At 41.8% G+C, this 18,484-nt stretch overlaps 1 protein-coding gene across 1 annotated transcript in view; it reads left to right on the forward strand.

Moving 5' to 3' along the window:
* PLXNA2 (plexin A2) overlaps positions 1-17,236 on the forward strand; it is a 563,332-nt gene extending 546,096 nt beyond the window's left edge. The window contains exons 29-32 of the mRNA XM_086923371.1: positions 1,132-1,301; positions 2,618-2,830; positions 3,932-4,082; positions 8,163-17,236. Coding sequence (XP_086779497.1) covers positions 1,132-1,301; positions 2,618-2,830; positions 3,932-4,082; positions 8,163-8,258 — 630 coding nt within the window. The 3' untranslated portion in view covers positions 8,259-17,236. The remainder of the gene's footprint in view (positions 1-1,131; positions 1,302-2,617; positions 2,831-3,931; positions 4,083-8,162) is intronic.
* The last annotated feature ends 1,248 nt before the right edge of the window (positions 17,237-18,484 follow it).

The raw sequence follows: 18,484 nt of genomic DNA on the forward strand, positions 1-18,484 counted from the left end.
CACTTCACGTGAACGAGTTCCATTTTTTTCCCGAGATTTTGCTGATGTTGCTCAGCATTTCCATCATTGTGCCACTAGGTCTAGAGGGATAGATTAGGAAATGGAGCCAGAAAAAGACAGTGACTTGAACTCAATTACATATTGTGATCATGTGATGATGGATGGTGAAATTAGAAGCCAATCTCTCAATCTGGCAGTCGATTGGGTAGCCACAAGACCACATCTCCGCCAAGAACAAATTAAAATATGGTTATTTCAATCCAGCAGGTTAAAGAAAGCTCCTCCCGGTGAGCCCAACGATGGCATTTAAAGTTGCATTATAGAATACTCTTTCAGGTCACTTGATAGCCGACCTAGATCAGAGCTGTTTTGAGAAGGCCGTAAAGTATATCTTAGTCGCTATCGCAGTTGTTATTTACAACGGACCTGATGGCTCAAGCACTGTGGTACATTCTATTGTATACCAGTGACCCAGTTTGTAACTTAACTTTTTAACACGAGAAAAGAACACATCAGAGCAGAGGCAGAACTGCAAGGTAGATGCACCTAACTCTGGTGGACTGGCCAAGATTTGCTTTTTTTGGAAGGGGGGGATTTGACGGGTAGATGAAATTATTTTAAGCAATTGATGCCAACCAATGAGGTCTTGCCTCCCAAAGCAAGGATATCAACACAGCTGGAAACGAGTGTGACTGTTTTACCATAACTCCCACAAATGCTTAAAGTGAGTGAGATCACTTCACCTCCTAAACTGCTCACAGAATATGCAGATTTCATGTCGCCAAGTCTTAGCCAACTGTATCACTGGAATCAACCGCATCTCACGCAAGATCTCAGGGAGCGCCTGGACAGCCCACCAGGACACTGCTTTGCCTTCTTCGTTTTATGCATGTTGTGGCACAAATGCAGCAGTCCATTCCTGGGCTCAGGGTTTATGCTCAGGGTTTATGCTAGTTCAAGCCAATCCCAGGCAGTCGTCAATGGCACCACTAGCATTACTTAAAATAAGTATCAAATATAGCCCATTTGTCTGGGTTGGGATGACTGAGCTGTCCTTTTACTTCGAGTTCCAATGCTTCTACTGTACCTGGGTGGCTTTGCCCTCACAGCTGCTTGTCTTTTCCTCCATAGGGTACGCTGCAGAAGTTTGTGGATGACCTCTTTGAGACACTCTTCAGCACAGTGCACCGGGGCAGTGCCCTGCCGCTTGCTATCAAGTACATGTTTGACTTTCTGGATGAGCAAGCGGACAAGCACACAATCCATGACACAGATGTGCGGCACACCTGGAAGAGCAACTGGTAAGGTGGCAGGCATTCACGCAGTGATTCTGACAATTATGTATAAAGCACTCATCGCATGCGAAACTGTGTTTTTTCCTTTTGATAATAAGTGTTAGTAATTTGTACCTATGTAATTACACTTAGAAGGGCTGAGTCAACCCTAGTGGTGTTTGAAAAAGCACTTAAACAATTGATGCAAGATGTAAGTAGAAAAAGGATGGCAGTAGAAACCCAAGCATACCATAGAGGGTTGATACAGCTATAGAGTCCCTCAAGATATCTCAGAAGTCCATATATGATACTATACGACCACAAAACATCTGTTTCGAAAGGATTAAGTGCTACCGCCGGCATCCTCAGGCCGTAAGAGCTGTTAATGACCCTTCCTGCAGCATATACCGAGAGGAGGTTATTAAAAGCAGTTATTGACTAGCAGGTAAGGGCAATAGGGCCATGAGCACCCCACCCAACCAGCTCTGGCTGGATAGGAGAACAAAAGGTCGAACAAAAACTCCATCCTCCCACTGTGCCCAAACATGGGTGTCTGGGCTCCTCTGATTGATTCTTATAATAGCAAAGCTAAATCAACCAAAGAAAAGTAGAGAAAACAATTACCTCAGGTTGTTTATCGTTTTTACTTTCCTTACTTTTCTTTTGACTTCTTTCTCCGCTGAAGCAAGGGGAGGAGCCTGAATAGCTGAGTGTGAAATGGCTGCCTCAGAGGCAGAGGCTGAAGCGGTTTCGGGGAAGAATAGAGCTGTCCACCGCCCATCGTTTCTATCCTGGGTGCTATTGCCAGTTAATACCTCCTCAGTTTAGGTTCATTTTCATTGACTTCCAGCATTATCAAGGCTGGTGATTCGGCATCAAACAAAGCTCCCACCTTATTCTAGTTTGCAATAATTCCTTCCCACTTTTACCCAACGTTTTCAAGTGTTCAGTATCAAAGACGTGTGTAATTCTGACAGGCTTTTGCACTTGTGTAGTGTACAAGCCCACTGGTGTCTCTTCTCGGAGTGTAGATGCTGATGTTTGTGTGAGATATGTTTAACATGAGTGTGTGGCATTTGGGGGCTCAACCCCTTTAATAAGATGTAACCAGTTGCAGCTCTATGTCCAGTGATACCATTCAAGCAGGGGTGTCCACGGCCACGCTGCTGTGAGCTTGATCTTTTTGCCCTTAGCCCCTTGACACGCTACAGTTGCCTATGATGACCCTTTCCCTGCTGTGATCCTGTCTGACATTGTCCATAATCCTTTGCGTTCCATCGTAGTCTTGGCTGATGCTCATTTTGTCTTGCGGCTGACGTGTTTCGTTTCTTTCTCCCTGACAGCTTACCGCTGAGGTTCTGGGTAAACGTCATCAAGAACCCCCAGTTTGTGTTTGACATCCATAAAGGCAGCATCACGGACGCCTGCCTCTCGGTGGTGGCCCAGACCTTCATGGACTCCTGCTCGACGTCTGAACACCGCCTCGGCAAAGACTCCCCATCCAACAAACTGCTCTACGCCAAGGACATCCCCAGCTACAAGAGCTGGGTGGAAAGGTGAGCCGCAGCAAGGCCATTTTTAACTTGGGGAGTATGGAACCTACACTCAGTGAAGCCATTCCAAAGAGATATGTATGGTGGTGACATTGATTCAAAGAAGAGGCTGTTACAATTCCAGAACCTACTAAATATAGGCCGACAGTGTGGCAGGCATTATCGCTTATCCGTAAGTTCATAGATCAGTTTCCACATCACGGTGCGACTGACATCTCTCCAGGAGCGTCCCTTGCAAGTGGTACTAAGTTCGAATAGTCTCAATTTACAGCCAGTTAAAGTACCATCCACTGCGATATCCACGTACTACATGCAGACGTGTAGTACAGCCATCAATACAGCGGCACTTCTGTGGCCCTTTGTTGATGGCCTAGTCCCAAAATCAAGTCTCAGGCACGACCTTCATACATGAAAATATTCAACGAGAGAACAGAAGTTTGTATCACTGATCCCAAGCAGATGCTCAGAACAATGTCACCTTCTAAATCTAGAGCCAGCTGTCAAATAAAGAGGCTTAACAGCCATAGACGTGCTTTGCCCTACCTGGGGCTCCTCGCGAGCTGCGATGGTGCTAACTTGATTTGAGAGTGAACAAGCTTGAGTGGGGGTGGTTAACCTCAAATTACCATATGTTCTTGTGAGTAAAAGAAAAACAGTAGCCGAAAACAGCAGTCGACATTAGAATGTCAGTGGTCCCCAGCACGAATTTGCAAACCCACAGGTCCAAATTGTGCCTGGATTCTGTGTGAAGTCTCTTTATAAAGGACGCAGATGAGTGATTTGAGGATGATTCTGAAGAATGTTTCTTTTTTACAGCATATTACATCAGAAGCGTTTAGCTAACACTTCTAATACCGTTCAGAATGTAAAAGTGCCACATTTTGACTTTTGTTAATATCCGACTATCATGTTCCAGCAGGAAAAATGAGAAGCGCTGAGAGCACAACCACATTTTACAGAGTAGACAGGAATAAATACAATAACTTAATTTTAGAAAGCAAACTACTGAGTACAAATGGTGCGGGGGCAGAGTCTCTACCGGTCAGAGGTATACATTACCTGTATCCTGCTGTTTTTCATGCCTCTTCCTTTCATCTCCCGCAGATATTACGCAGATATTGCCAAGCTGCCGGCCATCAGTGACCAAGACATGAATGCGTATCTGGCAGAGCAGTCGCGCATGCATGCGATCGAGTTCAACATGCTGAGTGCACTCAATGAGATTTACTCATACATCAGTAAATACAGCCAGGAGGTAAGAACCACTTTCTCCTCAGAGGGTCCATTGCGGGTTGTGGCCATCAAGGGGAAGCTTAGCTATGTTGGTCCCTCCCGTAATCCCTTTCCCGGAGAAGCATAGATCTCTCTGGCACCTAGGCAGCTCTCAGTTTACTGTATTTTCTGCTTACATCTTGGATAGTTAAATGCTATGCCTCATTTTATATCTGTCTGTCGGCAACAACTGTGATGGTCTTCAGGGAATGGCGCAATCTGTACCCGCTTCATCTGTTTTGGAAAATGCACCCTTCTCCTTGTTGAAGGGGTGCAACTTGAGGATCTTGGGATGCAATGAAATGAGTTCGCCTAGCCATCCGGAGACAGGCTGGTGATTGCCCTTCAACCTACAACATTCAATTGTCTTGTTATTTATTTGAGGTTGTTTCTGGTTGGCGGTTCAGCGCCACAGCATGGAGAGTTAGCAAATCTATCTTGTCTCTCCTCTGTCAAACCCAGTACAGAATGAAGTGTGTTCATGAGTGGTGTCCTCACAAGCGCCCTCCCTCCAAATAAGCAATTGCAATAATTTGGTACTTTTACAGCATTTTACCAAAATGGTTTACATACGTCCAAATGAATTTACCATTGCCCAGTGGAAGGTTGTCTCAATTTATCAAGCTCAGTTTCAGACAGTGAATCAGGGCGATATGTACTTCGCAGAAGATTTCAGCAGCAGTTGGTCAGCTATCCATTCTTAAATTGTTGAAGAAAGAGTACCATTGAGCTAGGTTTTAGTATCAGCAGTTCACGCAGCTCTTTGAAACGCATTATTTTGGCACATTACAGAAAATTCACTTTAATAACAGTAGCTGGGGTGCAGGTAGGATGCTCATTCCTGGCTGTCACCTAAAGTACACAGACACAAGTTCTAAACATAGAAGGGGGCTAAGAAAGGCCTTTCATGCTTACCCCTTAAAGGTAAAAGCCCATGAAAAGTTTGTCGGAGATAGGATAGTTACAGACAGGTAGTGACAACTCCAATCTTCATTGTAACATTTTTGTGTTGCATTAAGAAGAAAATGTTGACAATCTTTTAAAAAATTTGTGGTCCTAAATCGCGCTCCCACTATTTGATTACTTCCTCATAATGGATTTTCCACAAACTACAAATGTTATCTGTCAGGTCAAGTGATCCTGTGAAACCAATGATAATTCTTCTTAATCAATGGTGCAGCCTGAATGCAGCAAATATTTGAATCTTTAAAGTTTTGGCCTGCACCCCCTCTATCAGCCCATATCACTTATACCTTTCAAGAAATTTTACACTAATTGTAGAACGGAGCACAGAAGGTTAGCTATAGGCGTATAATTCTAAGAGATCTTTTGAACTCCGAAATGAATCCAGATTTAAAAAAGAGCAAAACATGTACTAAGACTGGGATACATGAACTCAGTAATAAGTAATACATTTTATTTAAATGTGGTTACGCATCTCGGGTGAAGCCAGCACATACCCTAACAGATCCCTCCTCATTCACGAGTCACCCCCCCCCACATCCCTGCCAGTTAGCAAAGAAATATGGCAAAGCGAGGCCCTTTTTCTATTGCTGAAGCCTTCCTCTATTTGTTCCGCCCCCTTAATTTTGAATGTAAGTAGAACATATTTTCGTAATTACTCCAGAACGAAGTGAGTGATTTTCGTGCATTAATTACATGTAGCAGCTCGAGCTTTCAAAAACTCGTAGCTCGCAAGGTAAATGAGACATGAAGAATTGTGCTGGCGACGAGGTGTCGGAAAGGAACCAGAAGGAAGGTGTTGTCTCACCTGTATTGTACTTGCAGCGCCACGTGTCGTCGCGACTGGTGGGTATTGCGGCTGCTATATGGATCTGTGCGTGAAACCAACAGGCCATGGATTACAATCAATCACATGAGTGCAATAAAGTTGGTTATTAATAGAAATTCCCATTACCAAATAATACCTGCAGTGAATGGACATTGACGTTACTTTTAGTGAGTGTTTGACAACTAATTAATTAGATTTGTTGCTCATGGTTGAGATAATATACCAGTACCTTCAATGTGTACAGTTGAGTTATTCATAATGGCATTTTTATATGACTGCATAAATGTATGGGGGAATCAGTTAATGAATTAAAGTTATTAAGTGGCTCATTCGATCTGTGATGTCGAGGAATACCTACAGGCAAGAAACTGACAAGTCGCTATTAAAACCCTCCTAGTCTCACGAAAAACCGATGAATTGGGCAGATTCCTGTTCCATGCAACACAAATTAAATTCACAATTGTAAAAATGTATACAAACCTGGTTGCAGAAAAGGGACTTCCTGCTATTTGGTCACTCGTTTTCCCCAGATGGGTCACAACCCTCTCAAGGCCTGGGCCCAAGAACAATGAGAGCTATTGCTCTGGCTGTGCTACATGTGTTCTGTGGGGCTCCAAAATTTGCAAAAAAAATCTGTGTCAAAGAAATACTGTCAAAGTTCTAGAGAAGTCTTTTTTTAAAATAGTATTCACCTCGGGCATCTCAGAAGCCCTAAAAGTTCTTAGAAAAACCTTAAAACCAAATGGCATCTCTAGAGCAGCCTATAATTTGCCTACCTCCAAAACAACCCTTTAAATGGTTTCTACATTTTTATAAAAAGTGGCGGTGGTACGGCGTTGTCCCAGCACACATTTGCAGAGAACCAGCTTGCCTATACACTAAGCTTAAGGATCCCTGCTGTTTGATCCACGTTTCAGACAGACCTTACATATCCATTCCTGATGTGTTCCCCTGTTTAAGACTGAGATAGCAAAAATATGCCTAAAGAGGCCTCGATCACTACAGAACAATCTCCCTGGACATAAGGACAATGGCGAACTACCACAGGGATTTTTTATGGTTGGCTTTTATTGTGGTCTAGCCTTGCTATTTATCTCCTCGTTTTTGTTCCACCTTCATGAAGTCCACTACACTTCAATAGCTTTTCATTGCAAAGTGGGATGGTAAATCTTTTATGGGTACCTTTGCAAGGTTTCAAAGGAATGCCACATCAAGTAAGGCAGTCGCAGGGTCGAACACCCATCACAAGGCATTTCGAGAAAATTTTATGACAGTTATTTAGGGCGAAGATTTTCTTTATATTTTTCCAGTTAAATTGGTTTCTAGGTGTTCCTAGATTTTAAACCAGAGATGTCCATCATAGTCCAGCCGCACAAGACGTTCGGAGAAACCACTGTCTAGGAAAAAATTCCATTGTGTTCCATTACATAGAAATATATCTTATATTGATATTCTACAAAGAGCAAACCCCTTGGAGACCCCTTTCCATTTGCAAATAGGTTACCACTAACTTGGAGTTGCTGGTAAACTGCAAATGTTTTGCGTTTTGCGATAGCATTTCTGTTGCATAGCATTCATACATCCCCCTGCGACTCACTATTAGGAAGGGACGCCCTTAACATGCCCCTTCGTAATAGTGACTGGCAGACCCTAATTTGTAATTCTGTAATAGGTCTCTAAAAAGAGTTAGTACATGTCAGAAGGCTATTTACCGGTCACAAACGGCCCGATCCTCCATTTGCGACCCCTAAAACTTTTTGTACATTTGGCCCCAGACCCATTATTATAGCACCATGGATCCAAGGCTAACATGTACACTTTAAAAACAATTTGTTTGCAAACTAAAACGATAGAGTTTTCCACACAGGCTTTTTAAACAACAGAGAATCTCAGCCATGGCTGTAGCGTCCGAGTTTCACATGCTGTGCTGAAGACATACTCCTGTGTGGGATATAATAAAAGGGGAACCGAGTGATTTTGTACATTGAGAAATGTTCTTGTTTGTCATCAAACAGGAAATAATTTTTTGTTTTTTTTTATTGGAAAAGAGACAGTTTTTTAAAAATTCAAAGCGTGTAAGGGGCCCCAGTTATCAGATATCCCCACCTTATAATTGTATCAAAAATAAAATAATAGTGATAAAGCCAAGAACACATGTATAGCATTAGAGTGCACTTTTTTCTCTCCCTTTGTCCTCCACTCTCCTCTGTACCCTCTTCCCAACCTCTCTTTGACCACCATCTGATCACATGTCCGTCTTATTTCTTGCAGCTGATTGGAGCTCTGCAGCAGGATGAGCAGGCGTGCCGGCAGCGGCTGGCCTACAAAGTCGAGCAGTTGATTGTTGCCATGGCTGTTGAGAGCTGAGAGGGAGCCACCAACCACCACAGGAACATTGCCATCAACAGGGCTATGGAAAGAGAAAACAGACAAGGGAAAAGAAAGAGGGTCCAGCTGAAAAAGGGAGGGAACAAATCTTCATGCTGTTTTGTTATCCAACGATCTGTGCCTCATGATCGGGATCGTAGTCCGTTTGCTGGCGTCAGTTTTTTGTTCCTCATTCCCATGGAAAGAACAGTGGAGCATTGTAAAAAGGGTAACCTGGGCTCCCCTGGAATCCACTGACAAAGTTCACAGAAATACAAAGTTTGCTGCTCCGCATGAAACCTCTTTGGTGTATATTGGGAAACAAACCTTCGTTGGAGAGACATTATTTTCATTTCCATATGAGAGGCACTGCCAATCCTGATTTAGAGGATTGCTTGCTGGTTTCCGTTGTCCTTATTATCTGTTGGGGGCGTAGGCTTCTTCCACATTCCTGCTAACTTAAATGGCATCGGATTGGGAAGAACATGGAGGTCACTGTGCATGTTGAGCTGTGGAAGATCATGCACTAAAGTAGAGTTCACAGTCACTGAAGTTTGCACAGAAACAGTTTTGTGGTGTCCAGTTGGAGACAATGCTGCAAATTTACAATTCGTTCTCGAATTAAAAGACGCTCGGTGTTTAGGAAAGACGTTTAGTGTGTTTTTTAATTCAAGCTGACAACAGTGAATGACGACACCACAAGAGGATCTGCCTGTTTTTTACAAGCGAGGAACTGAAAGAGGTGGCGGAGATCTCTGGAAGTCCAAGAGTTTGGCTACTTTTGTCCCTAGTGGAGATTGTGCTTGAAAAAAATATACTGAAGGTCATTTTGGTTTAGTGTATCACTTATTTTTCTCCAAAGTGTCAAGGCATGAAGGTATCATTTTACATCTCACAGATTCTCTCCCTTGGGCTCTACTGCATTCTTTCTACATGAAGGAAGGCCATGGATACAATGTTTCCGTCCCTTCAGCTTTGAGAAAAGCTCTTCCTTAGTCACCAAGAGGCCCGGGATAAGGTGAATTGAATGCCCATACAGGTATGGAAGGCCCTGAAAAAGACCTCTGATCTGCTGCAACTTTATACATATATAGATAGACATATTTATATTCTGAACCCACCCGTGCTCCCTTCACCGATACTGAAGAACACAGAATGGAGAGGAGAAGGTGGCATAAGTCGGAAAGGACAGATACTGAAAAAATTTGCTTCCCTTCTTATCCAGATTCTTTTGGCATCATGACAATAACAAAAGTACCATTACTAAGTGACAAGGATTGGACTAGGTCACAACTTCTCAGCAACAAATTCTAGTTCGGCCATTTTGTTTTTCCATTCTGTGTTTTATGTGAGCTAAAGGGAAACCGGTGCATTGTGGGTAATACAGGTGCAATTAGACCTTTCCGAGAGGTCTGGACTTTACCAGCTGCAGAGCTGGGCTGGATTTTCATTTTTTTATAATGGTTTCTTTTTTGTGTGTTTTTGTTTTAATGCGTGTAAATTATTGTTCGTCGCAGTCACAATGTGATTTCTTGCAGTAAGTTTTTACAGCAAGTGATACTTGAAAGATTTGACATAGTGGACTCCTATTTATGTACTTTTTCTGCTTTTAAGGGTTGATCCGTTTGCTACTCTCTCTTCAGCGAGGTCTCATTGAGTGCCAACAACTGTTTTTTCTTGTGTCGCAGAGGAGAATGGATCCTATGGAAAAACTCCCAGTGCCAACTTTTCTGTGTTGTTTTTATAAGCTTGATTTTGCTTTCTGGTTGAATACCTACGCATGACCAAAGGGCACGGTGTTTTGGTACGGTAGGGGGATATGCTGTCAAAGTCTTAATTTGAGTATGCAGTCTAACCTTGAGTTGAAAAGTCACATCTAGCCATGCTGAGGGCTTGCAAACTGACTTATAAGGTAGATCACACCGCAGTCTCCAGATTGCAATGGGGATGTGCATTTGAAAACTGGAAGCTGATGGACATGTCCCTTTTTTGAAACGTTTAGATTAAAGGCGACCTTGGCACCACCAAAGGTCCTTGGGTTGAACTAGATCAAACACCTTTGCTGGAAGATAAAAATCACAGCCAAAAGAACATTATTTATGTTTGGTAGCCAGGTTTATTCTCTAATGTTCAAGAAAGTTAAAAGAACCAAGAAGTTGTTGATCACCCAACCCACGAAGTAAAACTCAATACAGTCATACAAGCAAATAAAAATAACAAAAAGGAAGAAATGAGTACCAGGAAGGTTTTTGAAACTGCCTGAAAAGTGGCCAAAATATCTGCTATACTGTACACATTCATTCGGGTAAACATTATATATAGCCCTCTCTGCAGCAATCCAGTTGTAAGTGCAAGCTAGACAGTCTTTCTGTAGTATTAGTCCCTCAAAGACCAAAGCTCGAAGGTGGCTTCCTAAGGCTTGCCAAGCGCAGAAAAAGATTAATACATCTCTTTTTAGATGATGCACGAAAACAGAACCTTGTGTTTTCACAGAAATACCTAACATAATTTAGGGGGCAGGTGGTAAGACATGCCCACAACAGTATATATTCTTAAAACCTCCTCCTATATCTATTTTATATATTCATAAATTCATCACTCCTACTCCTTTTCTATATTTATATTACCCTTCCCCAATACATATTTTTTTATATATATTTATCACTGGAGGATTGTCGGTGCAAAAGCATTGGTTCTGGTATTTTTCCAAGCAACTTTCTTTGATGACGCAGAGAGAAAATATGTATATAGATAGAGTACGCCCAATATTTCTACGTCATCAAAGGTTAAAGAGAAAAGCAAGCACGCCCCTTGTTGTACAAATGAAAAAAATACGATACCCACTCCATGGCATGATACCTCTGCAAGCAATCGGGATAAAAGACTTTTCGAAAGAGGTGCCTGTAGTTTACAGCATATTCCAAATGTATGTTAAATGGAACACATAGCTTCGCAAAGCCACCTGAAAATGTACTGACCCACTACACGTAGAAGGAGAAGTAGTATGTCTAAAATGAATATGGGTTTTTTAGATGAGTGCTTTCACTGCAGCTTGTAGGACAAGGTAGCAAAGATCTCTGAAGCCTTGTTCTTGTTCTGACATGCCCACTTGTCCCGCTAATTTGATCCTTGGAAAATAGTTTATCTATTTGTAGCACCCCAACAAAAAAGGTAAAGAAGTGTAGAAGTACCCGAAGGGCACTTGGGAAGGCCCCGGCGTACTTGGCGGTCAAGGCTGGCTCTTTAATTGTTGAGAGACAGTCATGCTGTCTATTCTAGTTCTCTTATCGTTCAAAGAATCTCCCATACTGGCTTTCTCCTGCTTGGAAAGCATTGTCTATGCTCACTTTCTAACCCTGAGAAAGCAAAGCCTCTACTGGCATACCCCTGCTCCTTCATCCTCGGATGGCATTGCCTACCCGGGACTGCTAATTATTTGAAGGCAATGCCAATTGCTGCCACTCTAATCTTTTGAGTGCATTGCCTAAACTGGCTGTCTAGTGCAAGGAGTGCAGTACCTGTGTCGACTCTCTTACCCTTCAAAGATAAGGCTTACCTTAGCCCTTTTACCCTTCGAACGCATATTGGATCAATTTGATCCTTCAAACAGCAAATCTGTAATGATACATACTGTTCTTTTGCTGCAAAAGCCAGTCACACACTTCCAAATGTATTTTGTAAACAGGTGCAATAGTATAGCCCTTCCTTCTGCCTTCTGGTGCAGTTATAAAGCCAAGATGTTTCTGTTTCAAACCCCACTTCTGGGTAGCCTGATTTCCTGCCAATCCGACTCAAAAGATGCATGCCGCCGTTTCCAATGGAGGAAGGGGTAACAAAAGGCTGTAGTGCGGATGGTACGTCAGCTCTCGACAAAGAAGCTGCCATTGGCCACAAAGCCCGCTCACAAAGGAAAGGCGTCAAGAAAAGCTCGACATCCCTCTGATACCGTTAGCTGGTGCCGCTACCTAAAGTCTCACTAAATAACAATGGTGGTGCCGAAGCTGTCTCATCAAAGCAGAATGATGTTTAGTATCAGTCCTACAAGGGCGATGAAGTCACTTGTGCAACACAACATCATGAAAAGACTCTTTAAAGAAAGTGCTACGTAGCAATTTTTCTTCACCCATCAAAGCACAAAATAACAGTCAGTGGCTTCTTTGTGCTGTAGTTGCCTAGTTTTTCCAACGCAAAAGGTCTGACTTATTATTACAAGATACCTTTCTTCCCGATTCCTACAATTTATCAGCACTCTAAAAGGGTTAAACATGTAATGCAGTCAGCTTGGCACGGATTGGTCCTGCTCTGTAGTCACCTCAGTGTAATGACTGTTATGACACAGGGTGCATGCTTTATATACAATCCGTGTGATCGCCAGCATCCACACTGTTCTACATGTACTCTGAGAGTCCCAGCTACAGAAGACCAATGGCCATGTGTACTTCCTAATAGCAACTTTTTGCGACTCGCAACCTAACCTTTGCAAAATGAGATGTACTAATGTGTCTCCGATACAATATGCAATTCCTAATGGGGTCACAATTGACCTACCGCATCAATATTCATGAGGTAGGTTGTAATTTGCGACCCAATATGAATTGCTAAAAGCACAGAGATGGTGGCCTGCTGGGGACAGCAGACTACCATGGCTGTATTTGTTTTTAAATATATCAACTTAAAAAAAATGCAGCCCGTTTTCCTTGATGGAAAACGAGATGCGTTTAAAATAGAAAAGTGAAACCTTTCTGTTTAATTTTTTAAGAGTAGGTTGTGTTCTTTGGGGCGACTCCCTGCTCTTGAAAAAATGTTTTGCTGCTTACCATCTACTTGAAGTAGGTGGCCATTCGCAAAACAATCTACATCCCCCCTGCTACTTGCTATTAGGAAGGGATGGCTTGACATGCCCCTTCCTAATACTGACTCGCAAACCCGATTTTATACGTCAGTAATAGGTTATCAACTTGCAAAATACGGTTAGTACATGCTAAAAGGCGTTTTACCGGTCGCAAATGACTCGATTATCTGTTTCTGACCGCTACAAATGGTCGCACACGTGGCCCCAAGATTGGAGTTCTTCCTCCATTAACTGTGATTGCCAAAAAACAAAAGTTATCTGATTATGGTTCGGTGTCTCTATATGATTTTGGTGCTTATGGCTTCGTTCCATAAGAAACACAATATTCAGCAAATTTAGACCAGATGACAGCATGCCTATTGAGAACGCTAGTCACCCAGTTCCAAAGACATCAAATTAAATGCTTGTCAACACCAGCCTTGATTCATCACATAGAAACTAAACACTTCTATTTTATGAAAAGACTAAGGCTGCTGAACTTTAGCCTCACCATCATATGTTATCATAGATGAAAAGTATCATTTAGGGTGTCAATTAGAATCCATATGGGATTGTGATAGATAAGTCTTATTTATTACCTGGAGAAGAGTTATTCAACTACCTCCATACTTTCAAAGGTCTCACTGAGAATCCAGTACATACCCAAGTTTTATTTGCGCCGGTGAAATAGAGGGCCATGTAACTGAACACTTCTTGCACCTTTTTTCCATTGCTTGTACAACTTGTAGCCTTAACACCATGCGCGCTTGCGGAATTCCGCTCGCACGCTGGGTTTTGCGGAAACGCACTTTACGTGACGAGCTGGGCTCGTCATCAGCGTGCGAGGAGGCTACGCCATGACGAGCCCAGCTCGTCATCAGCGACGAAGGGGTTAAGATGTCAAAATAAATGTCTAATTTTTTAACATAGCACTTAATATTGGGGGTCCGACTCCTAAGCACTATCAATTATGGCAGATATAGGAACTGATCTTAAAAGAGATAAAGTGGTATAACCAAGATCACATATTTACCTAAAATGAGGAAGCTGGACTACAATTCAGGTTCTATAGTGGATAAATTAGCCTCTAGATCACATACTTTCAACCGGTCACATCTATACACATAATGCATTTTAATGGCCTTCACAAAGGGATTATATGATGGAACCACCCTTACATTTACCAAGCATGCCTTTACAATGTGGTCCAAACCACAATTGTGTCTTTACAATACATTTCTTTACCACACAAGTCGTTACAATGACTTTCCCTAGGGAGAGCGATGGACTTTGAGTAGTATAATTTCCCATCCAACTCCAGTCTGCGCAACAGTAGGGAAAGTGTTGGACTTAAAACTCCAAAATTAGTCCAAAAACACTTTCCCTAAAGCAAGATGCTGAACCGACTTGTGTGGTAAAGGAATGCGTTGTAAAGGCGCATTGGTTGTTTCGTACCATGTTGTAAAGGCACAGCATGGTACGAGCTGCAGTGTTAAGGCTGTTTCCCTCTGACTTGAACTATGTCTAGTCCATGTCCCAGAATCTTAACCTAAGTTTTAGTTAATGTCCCATTGCCTTCCAAATTTGTTCTCGATTAGCAGAGGTAAGTGCAGTGAACATAACCCTGCTCCATTGGAAACAAAAGCTAGCATTTTTTTTTCATTTCACGTTTTAAAATGTAATGTCCTATCTCACATTCTCAAGGAAATGAAAAACAGCATTTGACTTATCCAGATCAAAGTGTTCCACCCAAAATATATCACAGTTTCACCGTTTCAAACTGCTAATATCACTCCAATGCTATTGCTGTCTCCTTAAAAGAGATTCTTGTATTTTCTTAGATATGTTGAAGATTAGTCACACCTGACCATTGTGAAATCATGTCGACACGGCAGGAGACCATCGCATATTGGCACCCCTTCACAAGGGAAATTGTTTTGCTTACTTTGTGAAGTGAGTTTGGTGATGTCAGCACTGTCTCCAAATGGTAAGCTAAACAATTTAATTTGTGCTTTAGCACACCCTAGTTGCAAATCCCTCCATTAGTCATTAGCCATCTGGCGGCATTTGGCTGAATGGTAGTTGAATGCTGTAGCAAGTAGAAACTGCATGCACCTCTAACTAAAAAAAGGTATTGCAACGTGTCTTTGTAGAGGTTAGCGTTCCAAGTCCTCAATGATGGGTACACAAATAGGCAAAAATGCATTTGTTGTGAACTCCAAATATTTCTTACCCTCCGGTGTTCCTGGAAACTCAAAGAGCATTTGATAAATGGTTTGGTAAGACTTATTTGCCAATACATTTTTTTGGTACAATTTTTAGAAATACGCTGGTTCCAGTTACCTCTTTAAAGAACACTAAATCACAATGCACTAACCATCCACAGCTCAGCTTCTTCTCCTATTACTCTCCATCTTTAAGCTTTCTTTTGATTATGTATAGCATTCCACTTCCTTTTGGCTAGGTTTGCGCTATAGAAATACAATATACATACATATATCAATTATCAACTTTGAGGCAGGTTGTTCATTAGATGCTAACCAATGCACCTCATCTGTGCAGGGTTTGTGTGTATATCCACCGAGGTGTAGTTCTGACCCCTTGCCGATCGTAGATATTGGGATGTTGTCTTGGTCTCCAGAACTGTTATCAATGTACAACTCTAAGAGTGGCAAGATTCAGTTTAACTATATGTCTTTACATTTTCCACAGAGCTTCCCTACCCCTACTATGTTGTGTCTCATAGTACATCCTCATCCTGTTCTTCACACATCCAAACTCGCTTCTATAAGTCTCCTCTGGTACTAGAGCTGCAGCATTCACATCGATCTCGACCAATATACATGGTGCCCAGGTTCCGGAGCAAGAGCCCTATCAGTATCAGAATGACTCCTACATTCTGTAATTCAGAAAGAAAATGAAGGCCTATCTCTTTAAAAGAACAGTACCTGCCCACAAATTAGCCACCAATGTATAACTTGCCTCTTTTAAACAATCATGAATTGTCTCTGTGGGCTCACAGTTGTTCTTCTGCACTCTACTGCTGTTGAGGGTTCTCATAGGGTGAGTGCTATCCAAACCCCCCTACATACAAACACAAAGTCTATGTGACATGATATTCTTCTAGATAAAACTGTTCAGGAAAAATTGTTTCACAAAAGGACATGAACACAAGTTTTAAGGGTACGTGTTGAGAGACGTTTGCAAAACTTCACAGCAACTTGATGCATAAGAGATATTAGGTATAGAGGGAACACCTCTGAAATCCTAGAAAGTTAGCTTCCATTGTGAATCTGTGCTTTTTACAATAATCCTTTTTGGGCGTTCCCAATCAAATGTTGCTTTTTGGATTATAGTGTTTAAAAATGGATTGAAAATGTGGTCTTTGAACATGCTCAGTCCAGTTTAATTCTCACTCCGGCACCCTCGTAAGGTGTTTGCACTTCTATCTTTTACACAGGAAAAGTATGTGAGTTGGATGTATTTCCAGCCTTCCATACTGTGTATGTTGTTTCCACGAACACAGGTGAATTCCTTCATTATTGTTTCACGCTGTATCAAAACCAGCAAAAACAACTGTGTGTTTTTCAATTTTCTACAAAGCAAATGTTTAGGGTTGAGTAATACCAAGTCTCCCCAATGCCTCAGGTACTATTTATCATATTAGTGCAGTACCCAACATCCCCTGTATTTCACTTGTTACCGCAAATCAAAAAACTGTCAAAAAAAGCATGTCAAGTCTATTCTTTTTTCTACAGCTGTATCAATAAAGAAAGCAAGTGTAAAAATTGCTTTTGGCCCTATCATAACCTTAAACCATGCTATATTTTCTTATTCTTTTGTCCCAACTCTTTACACACTGGAGACCTGTACCATAGGTTCTTTTTAGTTTGCTTAAATTACATTTTGTTTTCCTTAAAGGATGATCGTCTGGTTTTGTTGTTGTTTTACAGGTATTGTGGAAAAATGTAAAAAAATAAGTTTTAAGTATTTAAAAATGTTTCAAGACAAAAAGCCTTTTTGTTTGGTTATTATTTTAATATATTATTGTGTACTTATTGTAAATATGACACACTCCTATTTTGCAAGCCAAGGACTCACTTTGTACTGTTGTTATATATAAATAAACTTTACTGGATAAAAATAATCTTGGAAGTGTTCCTCTTTATCTTTGGATAAATTGAAGTAAAAATAGCTTTACAACCAACACTTTATAAAGTGTTGGCAAGTTAATACCACTCGGCCCTCTGTGGATAGATAGATTGTTTGTAGTTCATAATGCCAATTTCCATGTTAAATGTTTGCTGCAACAAATGACATTGTCTTTCCCAGGAGCAGCAAAAGCTTTATACAGTATTGGACAGGTGTACCATCTGATAATACCAGTCCAGTGCACTCATTTTCGAAAGTTCCAGTGACCTAGCATTGGATGTCCACAATGGTGGCAGGCAGATCTGCAGAAAGCTAAGGAGCACTGCCCTGACTAATACCAGTCTATTATGTCTACTTGTGGCTCTACAGTGTGCTGCTTTCCAGAAAGCAGATGCCCAGAATGGTAAAAGTCTACTGCAAGGACTATTCTACTACAGTGACATTCCAGTATTATTGCTTGAAAAATTCTAATGTCTTTGTTGGTGGATTCCCAGTGCGCTGCTCTCACGGAACAAAAGCAGGGCTAGGTGATTCAGGGGGAAATTCTTCGCTTGTAGGAAGGCAAGGAAAATGCCAGGTTCCTCATAAGAAACTATAGTGACATGACTGTACACGACAGGAGCTCGTGGTAAGCAAAGGCAAGAAGAGAGGCACCAAGCGAGGGCACTGGGTAACTGATCAAAGTAAGGGATGTACTGGTAGACCTGCTGTTATAGAGCCTGTCATTCTCATTGTGAAGATGGACTGAGACAGACAACAACACTGAGACAGGTAAGACTAAGAAAGGACCTGGGTGCAACAACTGAAGTCGTTTACTCGATCAGAGTGAAAATCAGTCCAGAGACCACACTGTAAATTGGTAAGTGACTGCTATAAACCATGGTAACAATAACAGGAATACAGGCTTGTCAAGGGTCAAGAGCAGATACCCTGACAATAGTGTAGAATATGAAGCAACAACTAAAGACATTTACTATGCTAGCAGGAGCACCATGAAGGCAAAAAGTCAGGGAGAAACTCAGGACAAGAAATCATGAACAGGGCTTCAGAAATCAAGTAAAGGAAATTCAGGGATCAAAAGCAGGATGTAACCAGAAGGCACTGGGGCAAGCAATCTGCATTGGTACATGGAAACATGAAGGAGGATTTGGAACAAGAAACTCAAGGATGTAACCAGTTGGCACTGTGGCAACTAGTGCCCTGCTGGCACTTGGAGACTGCAACAAAAAACAAGGAACAAAAG

This window comes from Lissotriton vulgaris, chromosome 5 (genome assembly GCF_964263255.1).
Source record: "Lissotriton vulgaris chromosome 5, aLisVul1.2, whole genome shotgun sequence".
NCBI lineage: Eukaryota > Metazoa > Chordata > Amphibia > Caudata > Salamandridae > Lissotriton > Lissotriton vulgaris.